The following is a 22799-nucleotide window of genomic DNA, read 5'->3' as shown; positions in this document are numbered from 1 at the left end:
CTCTACTGATCCTCCACACTGCCTGCCCAGTCAGCGTTCGAATAATCATGCGGTTTCATATTTATGGCAGTGTATTTCAATCCATGAGAGATTGTGCCCCAAAAATATCTCAGAAGATTCTTGGCAACAATCCAGTGAGGCTCAATTAAATATGAGCTCACCATGCTAACTGCAAAACATATGTCCGGACGAAAGTTCACCAAGAACATCAATGCGAATGAGTTTATGAAACTCAGAGGCATTTCCCAAATCTAGTCCGACATCACTACGATATAACTTCTGAAAGTTAAGATCCTCGAGGTAGTCACAGGCTTGCAGTTTATCATTCCACATCGGGAATCCAACTCCCTCTTACTTCTGCAAATGAGAGGGTCTGCACTTGTCAGAAATAGGTCATCCTCATAAGGTGCCGGTATGAGAGGTCTATCATTCACAACCTTCGGGTAATGGTTTGGATCGTTTTCACTCCTAGTGAATCTCAACTTCATTAGATAGCTATCAATCCTCTCATACTACACCCGGGGTGTCTTGCTTCAAGCCATAGAGGGATTTCTTCCACCTGTATACATGAGATTTCCAATCATGAATCTCAAACTCCTCGGGTTGTTCCAAACCTATGGACCTGTTGTATGAGGGGAATGGTCCCCTTATAAGATTTTCCTTCGGTACATCTCAGACATGTACTTTCATGCTCTTTTTGAATTCAGGCATCCCTGTCACCATCTGACTCACAGACCTCTAGTGCTATGTGTCAATGGGCATGGTCCCCAGTGGACTTCCTGCACTTGATACAACCCTGAACTCAAAAACATCTTTGAAAATTCTATTTTCAAACATGTACCTTTCCATCGATGTGTGCCACCTCATAACCTTTGACTTTCATTGCTGAAATGGACACCAGGTTCTTCTTGCGATCAGGTACATAAAAGAGATTTTGTAAATGAATTGAGTTACCCTCATTCAATTGAGGGGTAACATTCCCTACACCCTTTCTGGGATAGGTGGCATCAGCTCCAAGTATAATCCCATGATTGTTTCCATCTCTACCAAATTAGAGAGTGCACCCTTCTATCCGGTCAAGTGCCTTGAAGCACTACCATCAATAAGCCAGATTCCCAAAGAATCTGAAGGAGAGGGCCAATACAAGATAACGCTTCTTTATCTTATCAGAAACAACATTTGATTCTTCATACCTGGGGTTCCTTGCTTTCTTTGAAGAGTTGGCCATTTCCTTGATGACATGCATTACCTGTCATTCTTTTGATCATTGAAGATGCCCTTGGAATGATTGTTATCTTCATCAAGAGATGTGTCTCTGCCATTCAGACACTCCTTTGCATAATGGCCGAACTTATTACAACCAAGGCATCTACCTTTCCTTCCACCCTTAGATCCAGACTTCCCATTGAAGTGATCTTTAGGTAGGCCATCAGAAGTTTCTGCTGCGCCATTCTGATAATATTCTCTGCTTTGACTTCACCCTTGGTGAATTTGAAGAGGGATGAGGAATCCACCGATCCTTTTGTCCTTTCCCAACTATCTTCGGTGATTGCTCTTTCACTCTGGCTTGGGCATTGTCTTCACATTAGCTTTGATACCCTTTTAATTTTAGGTATGTTCTATGCTAAGAGCAATTTATTTCAATTTTCACAGTTAGCTCAATATCTTTTCCAGATTAGCAATCACATTAGCATTAAAGTAAACTGCAGAAAGAACATAAACATAAATCGCAGAAGACAAGCCAAGACAAGAGGACACAAGATGTGGCATTAGCCAGGGACAAACCCCAATGTGGGGAAACCCTTGATCAATTCTTCTTATATGTTCTTCAATAGTTCAGCAGAGAGAGAGAGAGAGAGATAGTACATTTACAACAAAAGTCAACACTTTGACTTGTCTAGATAAGAGCATAGATCATCTCTAAGAAGATGATACATGAGATCAGTTGAAGACATGTTGCTTCAACTGATTCTCCAAGGTGACTCCTTCACCTATCATTGTGCTGCATTTCGTCATCATGCTGCACCTCACCGTGTCACACGATGCTGCACCCATCATCACTATGCTGCATCTCATCATGCTTCATTAATCATGACTGTACCCATCACTGTACTGCATTATGTGCCATTGCTGCACCATGTTTCCATATTGACCTATGTGCTGGCTGCGTCTTGCTTGCTTGTTGTCCCTAGCTTGCTTGTTGTCCCTAGCATGCTTGTTGTCCTTTGCATGCTTGCTGTTGCGTGCTAGCTATCCCTTGCATGTTAGCTGTAACATTGCATGCTTGGTGTATTTGTTGCTAAGTACCATACAATTGTCCCAATGTTAGTTAGTTGTTCCTTGCATGTTGCTCTCCTTCGGAGACAGATGCTCTCGCTGTTCCGGCAGTTATGGCTTCTGCCCTTTGCGTTAGCTTTCCCGGCTGTGCCCGGCAATTCCGGCTATTCCCGACAGTTTCGACAGTTTCGGCAATTCCGGCTATTCCCGGCAGTTCCACTAGTTCCTGACAGTGCCGACAGTTCCGGCAATTCCTGGCGGTTCCGGTAGTTCCGGCTTTTCTCGGTAGTTCCGACAGTTCCCTGCAATTTCGGCTATTCCGGCTATTCCCGGCAGTTCCGACTATTCCCGACAATTCCGGCTATTCCTGGTAGTTCCGGCAGTGCCCGGTAGTTCCGGCTTTTCCCGGCAGTTCCGACTTCTGCCCTCTGGATTAGGGCAGCGTTATCCCTTAGGATCTCTCCTCCTACTAAAACCCAAAGACAAGTAGAGAGGAAGAGATCCCAAGTGTGTTGAAATGACTTGAAGGCCACCTCTATTTATACTAAAACGTTGAGCACAAGTGGGGTTTATTTGGTTGCTGGCCGACCTTGACGAATTGTCCCATAACACAAATAAATTCATATCTCCATGAATACTTATCGGAATTGGATGATCTTTAGATCAATCCTACACCTCTCGATGAGAGGGATCCAAGAAAAATAACAGCTTCTATTAATAAGATGACCCACATGGAGTTTGGCCCTAGTTACCAATTTTAACATTCTTGCTACTGAAGGGTTAAGGTCTAGTGGGACTCAGTCATACTGGTCTATTACCAGATGCTTCATGGCATAAGCATCTATCGGACGACCTTTCATATTCAGTTTCATCAGCTTCTGGGAAATTGCTATTTGTTGCAGTTCTGCTTTTCCTGATATTCAAACCATTGAGGTGCCACACATCAGATTTGACTACTTTTTCTTGATTCTGGTGAAAGAGTGAGTCCAATGGGACCATTTTCACTTGGGTCTGCAATGGCACATTTTCTTTGCTTTTTTACTTTTGTTTTTTGGTAATTATAGGCCAGTATGTCATTTGGCCAAACTTTGCACTTTCATGCTTTTTAGGGAAGAATGCCTTTTCACTGTTCAGTGATGTCTATAATTAGTAATTGAATGTATTTACCAGGTGTAGGTACTAGTCGTGGTTCCTAACTAGCAACTGAGGGGTGGCTTGAGTTCCCCTTGCATGGAAACTGAGGAGTTGAGTAGCATCTTTGTCACTGGTTTTTGTCTTAAGCTGTCACTTGGTGTAGATCTGAATCATATCTCAGGGTAAATTTCAAGGATTATGATTTCAAAGTCAAGTGGTGAAATGATTAAACTATTAAATCTTCATTTAATTATTTAATCACATGAAACGGGGGTTGAATCATTTTAATGAGAGAGTGGGATATTTTATTAAATATCTTCACGAGTAAAGCGAGAGGAAATGCAAGATTTCCAATTCAATGAGAAGATATGAAAAACAGATTTTGTTGATGTTTTCATTCAATAAGTGAGCGAAGAAAGCAGATTTTTTGTTCGTGCCAAAACAATTGAGCTAACAGGCCCATTCGACCTCATCCATTGAGAGGCTCATTATTCATTTGTTAAATGAATTCATGGGAGTTAATGGAGGAGTGCAGTTCACAACAAAGGAGGACACACAGGTTGTTTGAATGTGACTGCAATGAAAACAAGGGTGCAAGTATAGGTCACAACCAGCATTATTTGCATGGATCAACACAACAGGTATACGAGAAGTGGGAACATACTAGTCAAGATTTAGCAATGGAAGATTTTGAATGTGGCAGGTCAAACTATATTTTGAAAACCAACCTATGTCAAGGTAAAGGGAGGTTTTGCATTTCATATCTCTTGATAACTCTGGAAATTGAAGCCACTGTAATTCCCTGAAGTCCTGGATATAAAACCTACCTAAAGAATTAAGAAAAATTGAGAGTAGTGCTGTAAGGTCAAGTCTGATGAGTGGTATAAAAATGACTCTGATGCATACCAGCAGCAAAAGTTCCAACAGGAAGACTGGTATTAGAAGACAGATATTGCAGGGAGAAAACTGGAAATGAACGGAAAGCAAGAATTTAAACTTCTGACAATATGCATTAGCACATCACGATGAAGCAGTGGACCTTGGCATGTCTAGGACAGAACCATATATAGAAGTTGAGATAAAGGTTACCTTCCAAATTAAAGCTAAGGAGTATCATCCAGATCAGAGCCTAACAAACAAAGAAGCTGCTGAGGTGTGGTTTAAAGAATGGTCTCCTATGAAGCCCTTAAAGCAGAGAAGAAAGCACACTAAATATGCACTGAAGAATGCCTTCACAGTGAGTTATCAGAAATATTTGAAGACATTTGTTTGAACCTTTCCCAAGCTTTTGGAGTCTGCATTTCTAATTCTTTGAAGTCTAATTTGTCGCGTAATATATCTGTCCTAAGTTTGTTCTTTATTTAATATTATGAATAGACTCGGAAATGGTGATTCGTTATATCACCTCATATAATATTCAGATGTCATTTGATTGGACCTTACAAGGATTTCCAAAACAGATCAACTACAATCATTCATATCTCTTATGATCCCAATTGGACAATGGGTATTTAGGGAATACCGAATATGTCAATCTGCTGCCTTCCTGGAAGATGTTGGAAATACTGAGTGGGGGTTAATCAGTGTTTCCCTTCAATTAGTTAATTTGAACTTCACAGAGCATTAATTATCATTACCATCAGATCAAAACATAAGTTAGCATCATATCACATGAACAAATAACAACACCATTCAACTATGCATAACATTCAAGACAGTAGACATGAAATTTTTAGGTGGAAACCTTTCAGGAGAAAAACCGCTGAATGCTTCTTAATGTAGGTCTTTAAAGTTTACATCAATTAGGAAGCTCCAACTTCCAAGATTTACAACATCAACTGAGGTGGGCTCCAACCCCCTAGTTTACAGGCTCCAACTTGAAAGACGCTCCAATACCCTGATTTACCAACTCCAACTGGAAGGATGCTCCAACGCCTTGATTTACTAGCTCCAACTAGAAGGAATTTCCAATGCCTTGGTTTTATCAGCTTCGACTGAAAGGATGCTCCAACAACCCCGACTGGAAGGATGCTCCAACAACCCCGACTGGAAGGATGCTCCAATGCCCTGATTTACCAGCTCCAACTAGAAGGAATTTCCAACGCCTTGGTTTTATCAGCTTCGACTGAAAGGATGCTCCAACACCCTGCACAGGTTCCAACCTGCGCTAGCACCACCCTGTCGCCCTAAAGTGTTCTCCGACTTTGACTTGAAGTAGAGTCCAATCTCTTTCTTGCACCATCTTTCCTCCCTATTCAACAAGTGAACCACGTGCCTTGAAGGCTCCAACCTTCAATTACAATGGACCAATTCTTGAATAAACACAAATTGCTTGCATCATCTTCTTTGGGGTTTATTGATCACAAACTGGGGCTTCGACTTTGACGAAGCATATCTCCTCAACCATGAGGGTTTAAGAGATGTACCACATACCACCAGAATTGGCATGATGAGGAGAATCAAATGATGATGATCTTAAGTCCAAACACAATGACCTTTTCATCCAAAATTCTCATCAACTGCAGTGCATCTAGGGCTTCCCGGGGCTTCTTGAAAACTAGACGAATATTAAGAGCATTCAAGGATTGATGTTGGCATCAATGACAACACCATTCAACAGAAAAGACCACTAAAGGTTAGTGGAGAATGCTACAGAAATTAGATTTTGGAGGATGGAGTGTGATTATATTAAGAATGGGTTGTTGCTCTTCTTAAATGAAGACAATTAAACAACTACTGTAAATTTTTTTAATTTAATATACAAAGCAAGTAAAAGGCTGTTTGAAAGAAAAATTGGTAAGAACATGATTTTGTGACTTGAGGAGACAGCAATAAAACTCCTTTTTTTGGAGGGAAGAGGCTATAAAAACAGCAGTCTGACACCTTTCTCTAAAGCTGCAAATTGAATGGGTCAAAATTGGACAAAGCAAGTGGCTAAGGATACATTTTTCTTATGGTGAAGAACAGGGCATAAAGAGGTAATCTGACCCATAAAGGGGGAAAACCAGCTGTTGAGTAAAGCATGAAGAGTAAACAATGCGAAAATATATTTTGGATGAGGAAAAGACAGTTAAAAGGTGGAAAAAATCTTCAGGTCAGCAGTCATTATGGAAAGAGGAACTAAGCCAATGACAAAGCAATTCTAAAGCAGAAAAGGTAGAAAAGCTAGCTGTACTTACAGAGATTTTTGCCTTTTCAACTTCTTCTTGCTTTGAGCCATGGGATCGACTAGTTTGAGGGAGGAAATGTTTATTCCATATATATGCATATTGAAGCAGCGGTATATAAGGGTTGGACACTTTTTCTTAGATTTTTTGGTAACAGTGGAGATCTCACTTTTCCATGCTCTAGTCTCTCAGACCACTACCTCCACTGCAAGTGAAGGACTTCATGGCAGCCTATCACCTAGTACTCATTATGGTGCAGCCAATTTCTCGGGTTATCTGTGATTTTATTCAATTATGTTTGATTTTAACTTTTTGAATAAAATGGAGGCTATTAAATAAATTTTCATGCAATGTAATGGTATATTGAAGTCCACTTGTTTTGAATTATTTCACTTGAGCACAAATTCATTTCTTGCATCACCTTCAATTTTGTTGTTACTATTACTTTTAGAAATCTGATTTCAACCTTACAAATTTCATTTAAGGAATTACTTCACTTTTGGTTGCACAAAAGTGAAAGTGGATAACAACGTACATTATCTAGGGACAACAGCCTCCCCTGAAACTGGAAAACACCAGCCCAAATGGAAAGACTTTCAACTGTGACAGGTTGACTGTCTAGAAGTAGCATGCAGGGTTGTGGACACAGATTTCTATGATAACAGGCTGCATATATCACCATGGACTATATTGAAAACTTTTTTGGCTCTCCAAGACTTTCCTCCTTCAAAAGGTCAATATGCGGTATTTCCCTGCCAAAAACATACCTCACAATTTGGTTGTTTCTTCTCATGAACATTCCAATAACTATTTTACCCTTTGCTGGGAAAAGATACTGATATTTCAAATGCACATACCTTTGGTGCCATAGGTTGTTGTCACTTCACATGCTGGTTGCCAACCAAAGCATCTGATTCTGTCACTTCTTCATCAAAATTATCTATAGACTTTGTTTCTTGATGCTTGTTGCAATCGTCTTATTGTTGATTTTATCAATCACAAAACATCTTTCTCTCTAAAGTCACATTTAAATATGGACAATGTTTTATGTTCTCACTTACCAAAAGCAGATTTTTACTCCAACTGAAAATGTAAAAGATATTATTAAAAATGAGGGTCTTGTCATCTTGACTTGCTTATTTCCACATGCTTTGACAAAGTGATCTCTCTCTTCACCTAAAATCATCATTTATTACTCGGCTTTGTCTTCCACAAAGTGAACAATCCAATGACTCTTGTTAGTCTTATACTATAAGATCCAAAGTTCAAAATCTAGCATGTCAACTTAACTCCCACTTGAGATCCCACAAAAGCACGTGAATTTTCCTCTTCATGTCACTGGAATTATATATATCTCCATGACTCGTATGTGATTATTACTTGCAATTAGTCTAAGGCCATATTCTTTATTTTTTTTATTGTATTATTAGGTATGGCCAAGGCCAATCTAGTGAAACTTGATATGTAAGTTCAATAATGCTCTTGGGGTGTGTGCCTTTGTTTGGTGGGCCCATAATTCCTTCTCCCTTCTTGAATGAACCTCTCGTTTGAGTACACAATTGAAGCTGTCATTTGTATTACCTTATTTTGTGATTGTTGTGATGTCTCTTACAAAGTGTTTTATGGCTAAGGGAACTTATATTTTTGGCATTTTCTTGTGCTTGGCATTTCTTTTTTATGTATACTTGTGCATTTCTTGTGTAGTGCATTTGTACTTGGGCATCTCACTCTCTCTCTCTCTCTCTCTCTCTCGTGCATGTTACAACAAAATCTTGCACCCTAGTGCGGAGTCTCACTAATGACCAAGACAGTGAGTAACAATGGGTTCACCAATGTCCCTTAAGCAACTTCTCGCCTTGTTTTAGTGATGGAAACAATCCAACACAAGGGAGGCTTCCCTAGTAGACCTTAGGGATCACTTAACATAGTGAAGCTAACCCTCTAGAACATTATTTTTTGTATTTTATGAATGTTTACTGTGGACAGTGGAAAATCAGCCTGATGGTTCATGTGTATGTGCTTTGGTTGTAAACCTTTGCCTAAGCTATAAATGTGAATCATGCTCCCTGTGTATAAAACTTTTCTTATTGATTTGAGAATTGCTTCTAATAATGTTATACACACATTTTAATGGATAAGAGCATAAGTCTGATTGGTTAAAGCTTTGGCATGTAGGGGAGTACTTGGCTCTAACAGGGGCACATTTGAATGGAGCAGAAATGCTTGTTGCTGGCCTTGCAACACACTTTTCAGTTAGTGCTGTACGTTTCTTTGTCAATAGCTTCCATATTTGTCTGTGTCTTGTTGTTCTAAAGTTTTGGGAGGCCAGTTATGGTCACTGAATTTGTGTTGTTTCTGTGAATGTTGAATGCATAATCAATGTGACGTTCATTTTTATACCCACCCAATGCTAAGTTTTTTGAGCCTAACAGAGGATTGGTTGGATTGAAGAGCGGCTAGGGACGCTGATTACAGATGACCCCTCAGTGGTGGAAACAGCATTGAATGAGTATTCTGATGTTGTTTATCCAGATACAGAAAGTGCTCTTCGAAGGTATGTAGTTAAATGCACTTTATCTTCATCTAAGGTACCTGCCCTGTTAAATCAGTAGCTGTTTATAATTTTTATTTTACTTAGATGCCAAAATAATGCAACATTAAATGATGTAAAATTAATATACATTCCCACAAATGACCAGAATAGGTCAATGGGTCTGTAGAAAGATCCAAGAACGATATATGCTTAGGGAGTGCCTAAGGCAACCCCATTACAAATAGATGCTTGACATATAGTGAAATAACAATTGTAAAGATTAAACTTGCGAAATTAGTTCAAGAACAGGTAAGTAATAGAAGCGAAGATTGTCTTTTGATCACAACAAAGACTGGCAGTATGGTAAAGGCTCTGGGAACAACAACATCATTTAAAACATCTGCTGGTCTCGAAGTAAGCAATGAACTCTGCTGGGCCCTACTGTTTAAATCAAGGCACGTGATCTTTGTTCTTCAAAGCTCTCCTAGTCTTGAGGTCAGCAATAAACTCCCTTACTGTTCAAGATAAAAAAATAAAGTGAGTAATACGCTGTTATGAATAAAATATATATAAATTAATACAAATAATGTAAACAATAATAATAATAATAAATAATGATTAATTAACTAGTAATAGGTTAATGAAGAGGTATGTCCCTAAGGACACGACCGTTGGTGAAGAGGTATCTACCTAGTTATATAAGCAGAGCCTCACCCTCATTTGTAATCATCTCAAGTGTATTCAAATATTCTCATATAATATATTATTTGTTCTATGATGGACATTCTTATATACCAGATATTTTGAGTATTTCGTTGCGTATACGAACTTTGTTCGTTACATTGGTATTAGAGGCGCGTTCTCTGATCCAGGTCTTTGGTCATTGAAATTCATCAATCTTGTTGCCGTTTAAGCATTTCGCTATAAGCTTTTGGAGGTTTTCCATTTTCACTATCAGAGCCATCTTCGCTGATTCCAACGTTTGGCCATTAACTCTCCGTTAGCTTCGTTGTTGTTGTGATCAAGCATTTCGTTACATAATTGGAGGTTATCCATTCTAGTAGTTTCAGACTTTAGACCTTTGGCCATTTAATTTAAAAAAATAAAAAAATAAAAAATAAAAAATAGAAAAATATTATAGGATTTTTTTTATATACTTGTAAAAAATTATATTTAAAAAAAGGGTTTAAAAAAATAATTAATTAAAAAAAGTATAAAAAAAATATAGTCCTTTGTTTTTGCGAGAATTGCTAATTTTAACACTCCCTCTCAACTAGGGAGAACTCCATCTCTGCTAATCCATTTGCCAGATTGTACTATCTCTGCCATCAGTGACTTGCACTGCTCTACTTTGCTGAACTATGAAGAAGAATAAGTGATCGAGAATGTATCATACCATCCTCTATTGACCCGAAGTCAGTCCCATATAAAGAGAGTGTCTCATACCACTCTTACTGACCTGAAGTTAGTTCCAATAAATAGAGTGTATCATACCACTCTTACTGATCCGAAATCAGTTCCAAAATAGAGTGAGTTATATCACTCTTACTAACCCGAAGTCAGTTCCAATTGATCCCAGATCAATATCATCCTAGCATAGGGAGTACGATAGATACACAATGCGTCCATCGGTACTACTATGGTCCCTATCCTCATTTCCCTACTCATTGGCCAGATGAGAGGTACTTCCCATGAGTCTCAGACTGCATGGGTAGGATGTCTCAGCAAGAGAAGGATGAACCACTCATCCTGCCTACATGTCGCCAGGGGTATCCCAGGGGAAGGCTAAACCACTCACTCTGTACACAACAAATCACTAGGGGAAGGTTGAACCACTCACCCTATGACCGTGTCTCAGCAGGAGAAGGATGAACCACTCATCTTGCCTACATAGCAGACCACTAGGGTAAGGCTGAACCACTCATCCTATGGTTGCTCATCGCTCCACGATGTACCCCCAAGCCCCCCGAAGCTCCCAAAGCTCAATGTCTATATCATATAGGACCCTTAGGAGAGAGTCTCTCCACGACTCCTAGTCGTTTTCGGAAAGTCAAGAATTTGACCTTTCCCAAGGGCTTTCGACATAATATTGACGACCTGCACATCAGTCCTAATGCGATGGAGCCTTTTTGCTCCTCGATGTACCATATCCCAGATAAAGTGGTACCTGATGTCTATATGCTTGGAGTGATCATAGAACACATGATTCTTCAACAATCGAATCCGCCTCTAGTTGTCAGAAGATCACGATGGTATCCAACATGTGTCCAAATAGCTCACTGAAGAGCTTCCACAACCAGACAGCTTCACACGAGGCCATACGCACAGCTATGTATTCGGTCTCAGTGGTGCTCAAAGCAACCAACTTCTGCTTTCTGCTCATCTACGATATCGAAGTAGAATCCGAAGAGAACCAACACCCATAAGTGCTCTTGCGATCCTCCACACTGTCTGCCTAATTAGTATCAGAGTAATCATGCAGCTTCACATTTCCAGTAGTGTATCTCAATCCATGAGAGATTGTGCCCCGAAGATATCTCAAAAGATTCTTGGCACCAATCCAGTGAGGCTCAACCATATATGAGCTCAACATGCTAACTGCAAAAACATATATCCAGACAAGAGTTCACCAAGAACATCAATGCTATTATGAGTTGACGAAACTCAGAGGCATTTCCCAAATTAGGTCCGGCATAACTACCGCATAACTTGTTAAAGTTAGGCTTCATCGAGGTAGATACGGGCTTGCAGTTCACCATTCCAAATTTGCAATCCAACTCCATCTTACTTTTGTAAATGAGAGGGTCTGTACCTGCCAGAAAGAGATCGTCCAGATAAGGTATCAATATGAGAGGTTTATCATCCACAACCTTTAACCAATGGTTTGGATCGGCTTCACTCCTAGTGAATCTCAGCTTCATCAGATAGCTGTCGATCCTCTCATACCAAGCTCGGGGTGCTTGCTTTAAATCATATAGAGCTTTCCTTCACCTGTATACATGAGATTCCCGATCATGAATCTCAAACCCCTCGGGTTGTTCCACATCTGAGGTCTTGCTATTACATGAGGGGAATGGTCCCCTTGTAATGTTTCCTTCGGTACATCTTGGACATGTACCTTCATGCTCTTCCTTGATTTCAGGCATCCCTGTCACCATCTGTCTCACATCGGGTAGGGCTCCATAGTGAAGATGGGCAGACCTCAGGTGCCATAGAAGAGATGTGTCACATGACATGGTCCCCAATGGACTTCCTAAAACTTGATACAAATTGCCAACCCTGAACCCATGAGTAAAAGCATCTTGAAAATTTCACGTACCTTTCCATCGATGAATGCCTCCTTGAAACCTTTGATTTCCATTGCCGAAATGGACACCAAGTTCTTCTTAAGATCAGGTACATAAAGAACTTTTATATGAATCGTGCTACTCTCATTCAATTGAAGGGTAGCATTCCCTACACCTTTTCCGAGATAGGTGGCATCGTCTCCAAGAATAATCTCCATGACTGTCTCCTTCTCTATCAAATTAGAGAGAGCTTCCTTATATCCGATGAAGTGCCTTGAAGCACTGCTATCAATAAGCCAATTTCCTAAAGAGTCCGGTGGAGAGGGCCGACATAAGATAATAGTCCTTTTGCTTATCAGAAACAACATCTGATTCTTCATACCTGGAGTTCCTTGCTTTCTTGAAGAGTCGGCCATTTTCATGATGCCCTGCATTCCTTTTTCCTTTGCCATTTTAACTGTCATTCCTTCGATTATTGAAGATGCCCCTGGAATGATTATTATCATCATCAAGTGATGTGTCCCTTCCATTTGAACACTCCTTCGCATAATGGCCGAATTCATTACAAGCAAGGCATCTGCCTTTCCTTCCACCCTTAGATCCGAACTTCCTATTGAAGTGACCTTTAGATAGGCCATCAGATGCTTCCCCTGCGCCACTCTGATTCGAATTCACCCCTGGTGAATTTGAAGTGGGATGAGGAACCCATTGAGTCTTTTGACCTTGACCAACTGCCTTCGATGATTGCTCTTTCATTCTTGCTTGGGCTTTGTCTTAACCTCAGCTTCGGTACCATGTTAACTTTAGGTATGTTCTATGCTTAGCGCAATTTACTTCAATTTTTCCATATTAGCTTAATATCAATTCCAGATTAGCAATCACATTTAGCATGATAGTAAAATGCAGATAGAACATAAACATAAATCGCAGAAGACAAGCCAACACAAGAGGACATAAGATGCGGTGCTAGCCAGGGACAAACCCTAATGTGGGGAAACCTTTGATCAATTCTTCTTATGTTCTTCAATAGTTCAATAGAGAGAGAGATAGTACACATACATTAGAAGTCAACATTTTGACTTGACAAGATAAGAGCAAAGATCTTCACCATGAAGATAACATAATGAAGTAGCTGATCTGAACTCAAGTGAAGGCATACTGCTTCAACTGATCCTCCAAGGTTACTCCATCACCATGCTGAACCCATCACTGTGTTGCACCTCATCATCATGCTGAACCTGTCACTGTGTTGCACCCAATCACTGAGCTGCTCTCATCACTATGCTGCTCCCATCAATGAGCAGTACCTCATCATCATGCTGTACCCATCAAGCTGCTCTTCATCATCATTATGCTGCATCCTTCATGCTGCATTATGTTGTACCCTTCATTGCACTATGCTGCACCCAAATGCATACTGCAATACATCATCATGCTGCTGATGCAATACATTCTGGCTGCTGCTATACATCCATGCCCATCATCACTGTGCTACACCATGCAACACCCATCCTCACTGTCATCTATATGTTGCATACTACAATACTTCTTGCTGCTGCACTACTCACATCATGCTGTTGTGCATCCAATTTGCTGCAAATGCATACCAGCCTTAGCTGCTTGCTATGGCTTGCAGCCTAGCAGAGCAGCTAGGCTATAGTTACACACTCCTTCAACAGGTCTTCATGACACAGTGATTAGGGTACTTAAGGGCAATGTTCAAACTCGGAGATAGAGGACCTTCTTCATGCTTAAGGTCATCTCCTATGACAGTGTTTAGGCAGCGTAGAGCTTCTCCATGATAGTGTAGCATAGAGCTTGTTTAGGACAATGTTAAGGACTTCTTTATGACTGCCTTGATAAGGCATCTCCCTTGTTAAAATTGGCAACCAGGGCAAAACTTCATGTGGGTCATCTTATTCATGGCTAATAATATTTTTATTAGATTCCTCTCGTCGAGAGGTGTAGGATTGATATAAAGATCATCCAATTCCGATAAGTATTCATGGAGATATGAATTTATTTTGATTATGGAATTATTATCAAGCCGACCTACAACTCATGTAGGCTCAGAAGCCCAACAGTCGCATCTATTCACCCACCAACGTTGTGTATAAATATAAGAGGACTTTTCCTCATTTGGACTCACTCATCTCATCACATCTCTCTCTCTCTACTGCGCAGATATGAGTCTCTTCTCTACTGTGCTGAAATGGGTCTCTCTCTCTCTCACACATGTGAAGCCGAAAGCTGTTGAATTTGAAGCTGCAACTGCAGAAGTAAAGATTGACTTGCGTGGCCTAGAAGATCTCCTCTTTGGAACTGCGCTGTAGGTTCATCTGAACCTCCTCTGGAAGCCGAAACTTTTGGTGGTGGAATGAAGTCAATCCGACGAACGGTTTGCAAGATATCGATTGCCCTAGTTTGAAGCCGGAAACTGCTGAAACTGAAGCTGCAACTGCAGAAGTAAAGATTGACTTGCGTGGCCTAGAAGATCTCCTCATCTGAACTGCGCTGTAGGTTCATCTGAACCTCCTCTGGAAGCCGAAACTTTTGGTGGTGGAATGAAGTCAATCCGACGAACGGTTTGCAAGATATCGACTGCCCTAGTTTGAAGCCGGAAACTGCTGAAACTGAAGCTGCAACTGCAGAAGTAAAGATTGACTTGCGTGGCCTAGAAGATCTCCTCATCTGAACTGCGCTGTAGGTTCATCTGAACCTCCTCTGGAAGCCAAAACTTTTGGTGGTGGAATGAAGTCAATCCGACTGTCGGTTTGTGAGATATGGTCTGCCCTAGTTTAATAATAAAGCCGCTAATGCTGATGCTACTGATCTAGGGTTTGCTACTGCTGATATGAATCAGATTTATTGTACTATTTCTCTCTGCTGAATTATTAAAGATAAAAGAAGATTTGATCAAAGGGTTTCCCCACACATTGTGGGGTTTGCCCCTGGCTAGCCACCACATCTTGTGTCTCTTGTCTTGGCTTGTTTTCTGTCGATCGTTTAATGTTCTATCTGCACTTTATTTTATGTACATATGATTGCTAATCGGTGGAATATAATAAGAAAAAGAAGTAAACTGTTATAAGCATAGAACATACCATAACTTAACATGGTATCAGAGCTAAGGTGAAGACAAAGCCCGAGCAAGAGCAAGAGCAATCATTGAAGAGAAGATTGGCAAGGCTATCCTAAAAGAACTATGGGGTCCTCAACACTCTTTCCTGCCGAAGACAAGCTCTGTGAGAAAGCTGACTATCATGGATGGAAGATGTCTATCGATCTAACCCTTGAGAATCAAGGAGTGTTGGATCATGTGAGAGGCAATATTGTTGAGCCTCCATCAAATGCATCCGTTGCTGTCTGGAACAAATGAAAAAATGGAGAAGTCAAAACAATAGAAGATCATACGGGACTCTATCGACAAGCACTTGGTGGCCTACATCTCTGAATTGGACACCTCCAAGGAAATCTACGATAGACTGGTGAGTTTATTTAAAGTTAATGATGCAAATCAAGTTTTGTTTCTTAGAAATAAGCCGAGGGAAATCAAGAAGGGTAAAGATGAAAGTATGCAAGCATACTTCTTAAGAATCACCGAGATCAAGAACGATCTCCTATCTATTGGGGAAACTATTACTGACAGAGAAATGGCACTCACAACTCTTGGAGGATTGCCATTTGAATGGTATGTGTTCAGGACTACTCTTTTGAACTATAATGTAATTCCTGGTTTCGAGGAATTAATGGCTAGATGCATTCAAGAAGAAACAAGGGAAGAAGTGCAAGAAATGCCCATGCCTAAAGGTCCTCCTGCTGCCTTTTCTTCTCATGCAAAGAAAAGAAATAATTCTGGGACTAAATCAAAAGGAAAGGCTGGACCTAAGGCTAGAAGAAAATGACGATGTTACATTTGCGATAAAGCAAGTCACTATGTATGAGATCATGAGCATCATGATGAATGAGATCATGGACATAAAGGGCAACATGAGATCATGGACATATAGGATAGCATGATGATGATGCACACTAGTTTGAGCAGCATTATGATGGATAAAATCATGGACATGGGTAGCATGATGATAATCATGATTAGAGAAGCATGGTACAGTATGCAGTGGTGCAACTCGAAATCCCTCTGATGGCAATCAAAGGAATGACAAATTCAACAGCAAAGGTAAGAGGAGAGCTGGGAATCAAGGAAGAGGACAAGCATTCAAGAAGGCTAGAAATTCTAGGATGTATTAAATGCACCTGACCCCAAAAGGAGCCTAGTGTCCATCTTGGCAATGGAAGACAGAGGCTACAAGGTAACTTTCAGCAATGGCAAGGTATGTATATGGAAAAATAATGTTAAAGATGCCTTTACTCTTGGGTTTAGTGTTGATTCATTATATCAGGTCGATGGAAGTCCGCTAGGTGTCATGTCTTGTGACACAACTCTTTAGTCCGAACTTTGGCATCAGAGGTTTTCCCACCTTCATTACAAAGCTCTACCCGATGTAAGACAGATGGTAACAGGGATGCCCGAATTCCAAGTAGAGAAAGAAGGTGTATGTCCGGGATGTGCCAAAGGAAATCTCAAAAGGGGACCATTCCCCTCAAGCCAAAGCAAGACCTCCGATATATTACAGTTGGTTCACTCAGGCATACCTGAGGTTGGCATTAAGAGGGAGACTACTACACCACATACTCCTGAGCAGAATGGTGTGGTGGGAAGGAAGAACCGCACAATTATGGAAGCTGTCCGGGCCATGCTACATGATCAAAGTCTTCCTAAGTTTCTATGGGCTGAAACTACAATCACCGTCGTATGTGTACAAAACTGATGCCCTCATCAAGCATTGGGTTCCTAAACTCTTGAAGAAATGTTCACCACCGGTCAAATGGAAGTCGTGATTAGTCATGATGTCACCTTTGACAAAGATATGGCTCTCAGCAAGGTGGACAATTTGCTGACTTTGAGTAGCTCTTAAGAAGCCGACACCAGGGAACCGAAAGAAAAGGATGATGAATCAATCCCTGATATAGAAGAAACCATGGATCTAATTGATTCTCATCCACATGAGCCTTCCCCTTCTAGGAAGAGGCCTTCATGGCTTAGGGGGATACTTGATGATGCTGAAGAACATGCTGCACCCTGAGGAACCTTCCATCAAAGTAAGAAACTTAACAGGTATAAGGGATACCTGACCATCATGAGCACGATCATACAAAATGAACCTTCATCATTCTCAGATGTCATCAAGCATTAACTATGGAAGGATGCTATGACCATAGAATATGAGTCTATTATGGAGAATGATGTCTGGGAAGTAGTTCCCAGACCCTGGACAAGACAATTGTTACTTCAAAATGGCTTTACAAGATAAAGCATGCAGCAAATAGAAGTATGGAAAAGTATAAGGTTCATTTTGTTGCTCGTGGTTTATCCCAGAAGGGAGGTATAGACTATGATATTTGCACCTGTTGCCAGATATACGACCATCCGCTTGATCATAGTCCTTGTGACTTCACAAGGATGGAACCTACATCAGATGGATGTCAAGACTGCATTCTTGCACGGTTTGATCAAAGAAGAGGTCTACATGGAGCAACCCGAAGGATTTGAGATTTATGATTGAAAATCTCATGTATGCAGGTTGAAGAAGGCTCTCTATGGGCTGAAGCAAGCACCTCGAGCATGGTATGAGAGGATCGATAGCTACTTGATGAAGCTGGGATTCACTAGGAGTGAAGCCGATCCTAACCTTTACTTTAAGGTTGAAGATGACAAGCCTCTCATACTGGTGTTGTATGTGGATGACCTCTTTCTAACAGGTGCAGACCCTCTCATTCACAAATGTAAGAGGGAGCTGGCCTCTGAATTTGAAATGAAAGACCTAGGACTGATGCACTACTTCCTAGGACTTGAAGTGTGGCAAAAGCCAGGAGAAATTTTCCTATCTCAAGGAAAATATGTGGTAAAGATATTGGAAAGATTTGGTATGATGGACTGCAAGCCTATGACTACCTCGAGGATCTTAACTTTTAAAAGTTATATGGTAGTGATGTCGGACCAGATTTGGGAAATGCCTCTGAGTTTCATAAACTCATTCGCATTGATGTTCTTGGTGAACCTCCATCTGAACATATGTTTTGCAGCTAGCATTGTGAGCTCATATTTGGTTGAGCCTCACTGGATTGATGCCAAGAATCTTCTGAGATATCTTCGTGGCACAATGGGTTAAGATACACTGTCGGAGTTGTGAGACTACTTGGATATACTGATGCTGATTGGGCAGGCAGTGTGGTGGACCGTAAGAGCACTTTCGAGTGCTGTTTCACCTTGGGATCTGCTTCGATATCCTGGATGAGCAGGAAGCAGAAGTCGGTGAATTTGAGCACCGCTGAAGCAGGATATACTGTTGCTAGCATGACCTCGTGTGAGGCAGTCTGGTTGCGAAAGCTCTTCAGTGAGCTGTTTGGATTTACATTGGATACCATTGTGATTCTCTATAACAACCAGAGGTGGGATTTGATTATTGAGGAATCTCGTATTCGTTGATTGCTCCAGCAGATAGACATCATCTGGGATATGGTAAGTTGATGAGCAAGGAGGCTCCATCGCATTAAGATGATGTACAGGGTTATACACCTTGTCAAAGCCTCGAGGAAAGATCTAATTTGTGATTTTCCCAGACGACTTGGAGTCATCAAGAAACCCTTGTACAAGGGTCCTGCATGTTGCATACATTGAGCTCTGGGAGCTCTGAGGGCTTGTGGTTCTTACTGGAGCAACATACGACCACAGGGTGACTCACGCTCCCCTGGTGGTGCGCACTGGAACAAGATGATTCGCTCTCTTGTGGAACAAGATGATTCGCTCTCTTGTGGGACAAGATGATTCGCTCTCTTGTGGAACAGGATGATTCGCTCTCCTGTGTAGCAGGATGATTAGTTCTCCTGTGAGGCCTGGATTGATGTGTTCTCCATGGCGATTGTAGTAGGATTGATGTGTTCTCCTGTGAGGCCTGGATTGATGTGTTCTCCATGGCAGCCTGGATTGATGTGTTCTCCATGGCAATTATAGCAGGATTGGTGTGTTCTCCTGTGAGGCCTGGATTGATGTGTTCTCCATGGCAATTGTAGCAGGATTGATGTGTTCTCCTGTGAGGACAGGATTGATTAGTTCTCCTGTCGAGGCATCCTACCCATGCAGTCTGGGACTCATGGGAAGTACCTCTCATCTGATCAATGAGCAGGGAAATGAAGTTAGGGACCATAGTAGTACTGATGGACGCATCGTTGTAACTACTGTACTCCCTACGCTAGGATGACCTCCATTGATCTGGGATCAATGATACTGGTCTGGGACCAGTGGTAGGAGTTGTACCATACTATGACGCTGACTTCGGGTCGGTTGAGACTGGTCTGGGATCAGTGGTACATACTCTGAGACTGACTTTGAGTCAGTGGAGGATGATATTGGTCTGGGACCATTGGAGTTGTACTCAGTTTGACGCTGACTTTGGGTTGGTTGAGACTGGTCTAGGACCAGTGGTACATACTCTGAGAGACTGAGACTGACTTTGAGTGAGTATGATACATCCTCGATCATTTCTTCTTCTTCATAATTCGGACAAAAGCAGAGTAGAATAGAACAATGCAAGAGCAGAGCAGAACAGAACAAAACAGTACAGATCAGTGCAGGGCAGAATAAGACAAAGCAGAACAGGCAAAATAGAGCAGAGCAGGGCAAGGGTCAGGCAGTACAAGGCAGTGCATTTGATGGATGAATAGTAACGACCGATAGACAGATTGCAGATGAAGTTCTCCATGGTTGAGAGGGAGTGTTAAAATTGGCAACCAGGGCAAAACTTCATGTGGGTCATCTTATTCATGGCTAATAATATTTTTATTAGATTCCTCTCATCGAGAGGTGTAGGATTGATATAAAGATCATCCAATTCCGATAAGTATTCATGGAGATATGAATTTATTTTGATTATGGAATTATTATCAAGCCGACCTACAACTCATGTAGGCTCAGAAGCCCAACAGTCGCATCTATTCACCCACCAACGTTGTGTATAAATATAAGAGGACTTTTCCTCATTTTGACTCACTCATCTCATCACATCTCTCTCTCTCTACTGCGCAGATATGAGTCTCTTCTCTACTGCGCTGAAATGGGTCTCTCTCTCTCTCACACATGTGAAGCCGGAAGCTGTTGAATTTGAAGCTGCAACTGCAGAAGTAAAGATTGACTTGCGTGGTCTAGAAGATCTCCTCTTTGGAACTGCGCTGTAGGTTCATCTGAACCTCCTCTGGAAGCCGAAACTTTTGTTGGTGGAATGAAGTCAATCCGACGAACGGTTTGCAAGATATCGACTGCCCTAGTTTGAAGCCAGAAACTGCTGAAACTGACGCTGCAACTGCAGAAGTAAAGATTGACTTGCGTGGCCTAGAAGATCTCCTCATCTGAACTGCGCTGTAGGTTCATCTGAACCTCCTCTGGAAGCCGAAACTTTTGGTGGTGGAATGAAGTCAATCCGACGAACGGTTTGCAAGATATTGACTGCCCTAGTTTGAAGCCGGAAACTGCTGAAACTGAAGCTGCAACTGCAGAAATAAAGATTGACTTGCGTGGCCTAGAAGATCTCCTCATCTGAACTGCGCTGTAGGTTCATCTGAACCTCCTCTGGAAGCCAAAACTTTTGGTGGTGGAATGAAGTCAATCCGACTATCGGTTTGTGAGATATGGTCTGCCCTAGTTTGATAATAAAGCCGCTAATGCTGATGCTACTGATCTAGGGTTTGCTATTGCTGATATGAATCAGATTTATTGTACTATTTCTCTCTGCTGAATTATTGAAGATAAAAGAAGATTTGATCAAAGGGTTTCCCCACACATTGTGGGGTTTGTCCCTGGCTAGCTGCCACATCTTGTGTCTCTTGTCTTGGCTTGTTTTCTGTCGATCGTTTAATGTTCTATCTGCACTTTACTTTATGTACATGTGATTGCTAATCGGTGGAATATAATAAGAAAAAGAAGTAAACTGTTATAAGCATAGAACATACCATAACTTAACATGCTTGCTATGGCTTGTAGCCCAGCAGAGCAGTTAGGCTATAGTTACACACTCCTTCAACAGGTCTTCATGACACAGTGATTAGGGTACTTAAGGGCAATGTTCAAACTCAGAGATAGAGGACCTTCTTCGTGCTTAAGGTCGTCTCCTATGACAGTGTTTAGGCAACATAGAGCTTCTCCATGATAGTGTAGCATAGAGCTTGTTTAGGACAATGTTAAGGACTTCTTTATGACTGCCTTGATAAGGCATCTCCCTTTAGGTCAGTAGGGCTTCCTTATGACAACGTTTACAAGCAACACATAAGACCTCCTTTGACTGCGTCCTTGACTCTTTTAGAATAGCGGATTAGGGCATGACATATCTCCCTTAATAGCGTCCAGATGTTCCTCCCTTGATTGCGTTTATAGGGCTGCAAAAGTCCTATTTTCTGCGGCTAGGGCATAACAAGACCTTCCTTCCTCTGCATCTAGATGACTACGTTTAGGACATATAATGGCAACGTCTTAGGGTCTGTGTTTAGGGCACATGGATTGTGCTATGAAAGCCTCCTTTATGACTGCGTTAAGGTCCACGTTTAGGACTTCTTCTAGACTGTAATATAGGGCAGCGTTAGGGCATCATTAGGCTTCTTCTTGCTGTGTAGGAAGGTCTCCTTTAGGACAACGTAGAACCTTTCTTAGACTCCACCATAAGGGCTGTCCTCCATGACAGCGTTAGGCTTCTACCACATTAGGGCAGTGTAGAGCCTTCTCATGTCTGCATCTAGATCTACGACATGTCTTCTTAGGGCAACATATATCCTAGGGCACTCCCTCTAGATCTCATCTTCATCAAACCCAAAACAGAATGAAGGGAGATCACAAGAGTGAGTGTGTCAAATGACTTAAAGTCCTCTTCTATTTATACTAAAACGTGGAGGATAAGTGGGGCCAATTTGGTTGTTGGCTGACCTTGACGAATTGTTATTGACCCATAACACAAATAAATTCATATCTCCATGAATACATGTCGGAATCGGATGGTCTTTAGATCAATCCTACACCTCTCGATGAGAGGAATCCAAGAAAAATATCAGCGACCGTAAATAAGAAGACCCAGAAGGAGTTTGGCCCTAATTGCCAATTTTAACACAAGCCAAGAAAAGAGGACACTAGATTTGGCGAATGCCAGGGAAAAACCCCAATGTGGTGAAAACCCTTTGATCGAATCTTATTATTATTATATCAAATGTTCAGTAGAGAGAGTACAAAAGTCGAATTGACTTGCCCAATTCAATATCAAAACAACCCTGTAAATTTTTGTTGTCAACTGCAGTCAAACT

The 22799-nt window shown here is 41.2% G+C and overlaps 1 protein-coding gene across 4 annotated transcripts in view; it reads left to right on the top strand.

Annotated features, from left to right (window-relative positions):
- LOC149239491 (3-hydroxyisobutyryl-CoA hydrolase-like protein 1, mitochondrial) overlaps positions 1 to 22799 on the top strand; it is a 328118-nt gene that overhangs the window by 96235 nt on the left and 209084 nt on the right. For all 4 annotated transcript variants that reach the window (XM_089373436.1, XM_089373434.1, XM_089373435.1 and 1 more), the window contains exons 7-8: positions 8754 to 8839; positions 9011 to 9132. In XM_089373436.1, coding sequence (XP_089229562.1) covers positions 8754 to 8839; positions 9011 to 9132 — 208 coding nt within the window. The remainder of the gene's footprint in view (positions 1 to 8753; positions 8840 to 9010; positions 9133 to 22799) is intronic.

The sequence above is a fragment of the Pinus tabuliformis genome, chromosome 8, assembly GCF_031772625.1.
Source record: "Pinus tabuliformis cultivar Carrire ecotype Pingquan chromosome 8, CPIR1, whole genome shotgun sequence".
Lineage (NCBI taxonomy): Eukaryota > Viridiplantae > Streptophyta > Pinopsida > Pinales > Pinaceae > Pinus > Pinus tabuliformis.
Note: the sequence above shows the minus strand (reverse complement) of the source record. Positions and strands in the feature narration are given on the sequence as shown.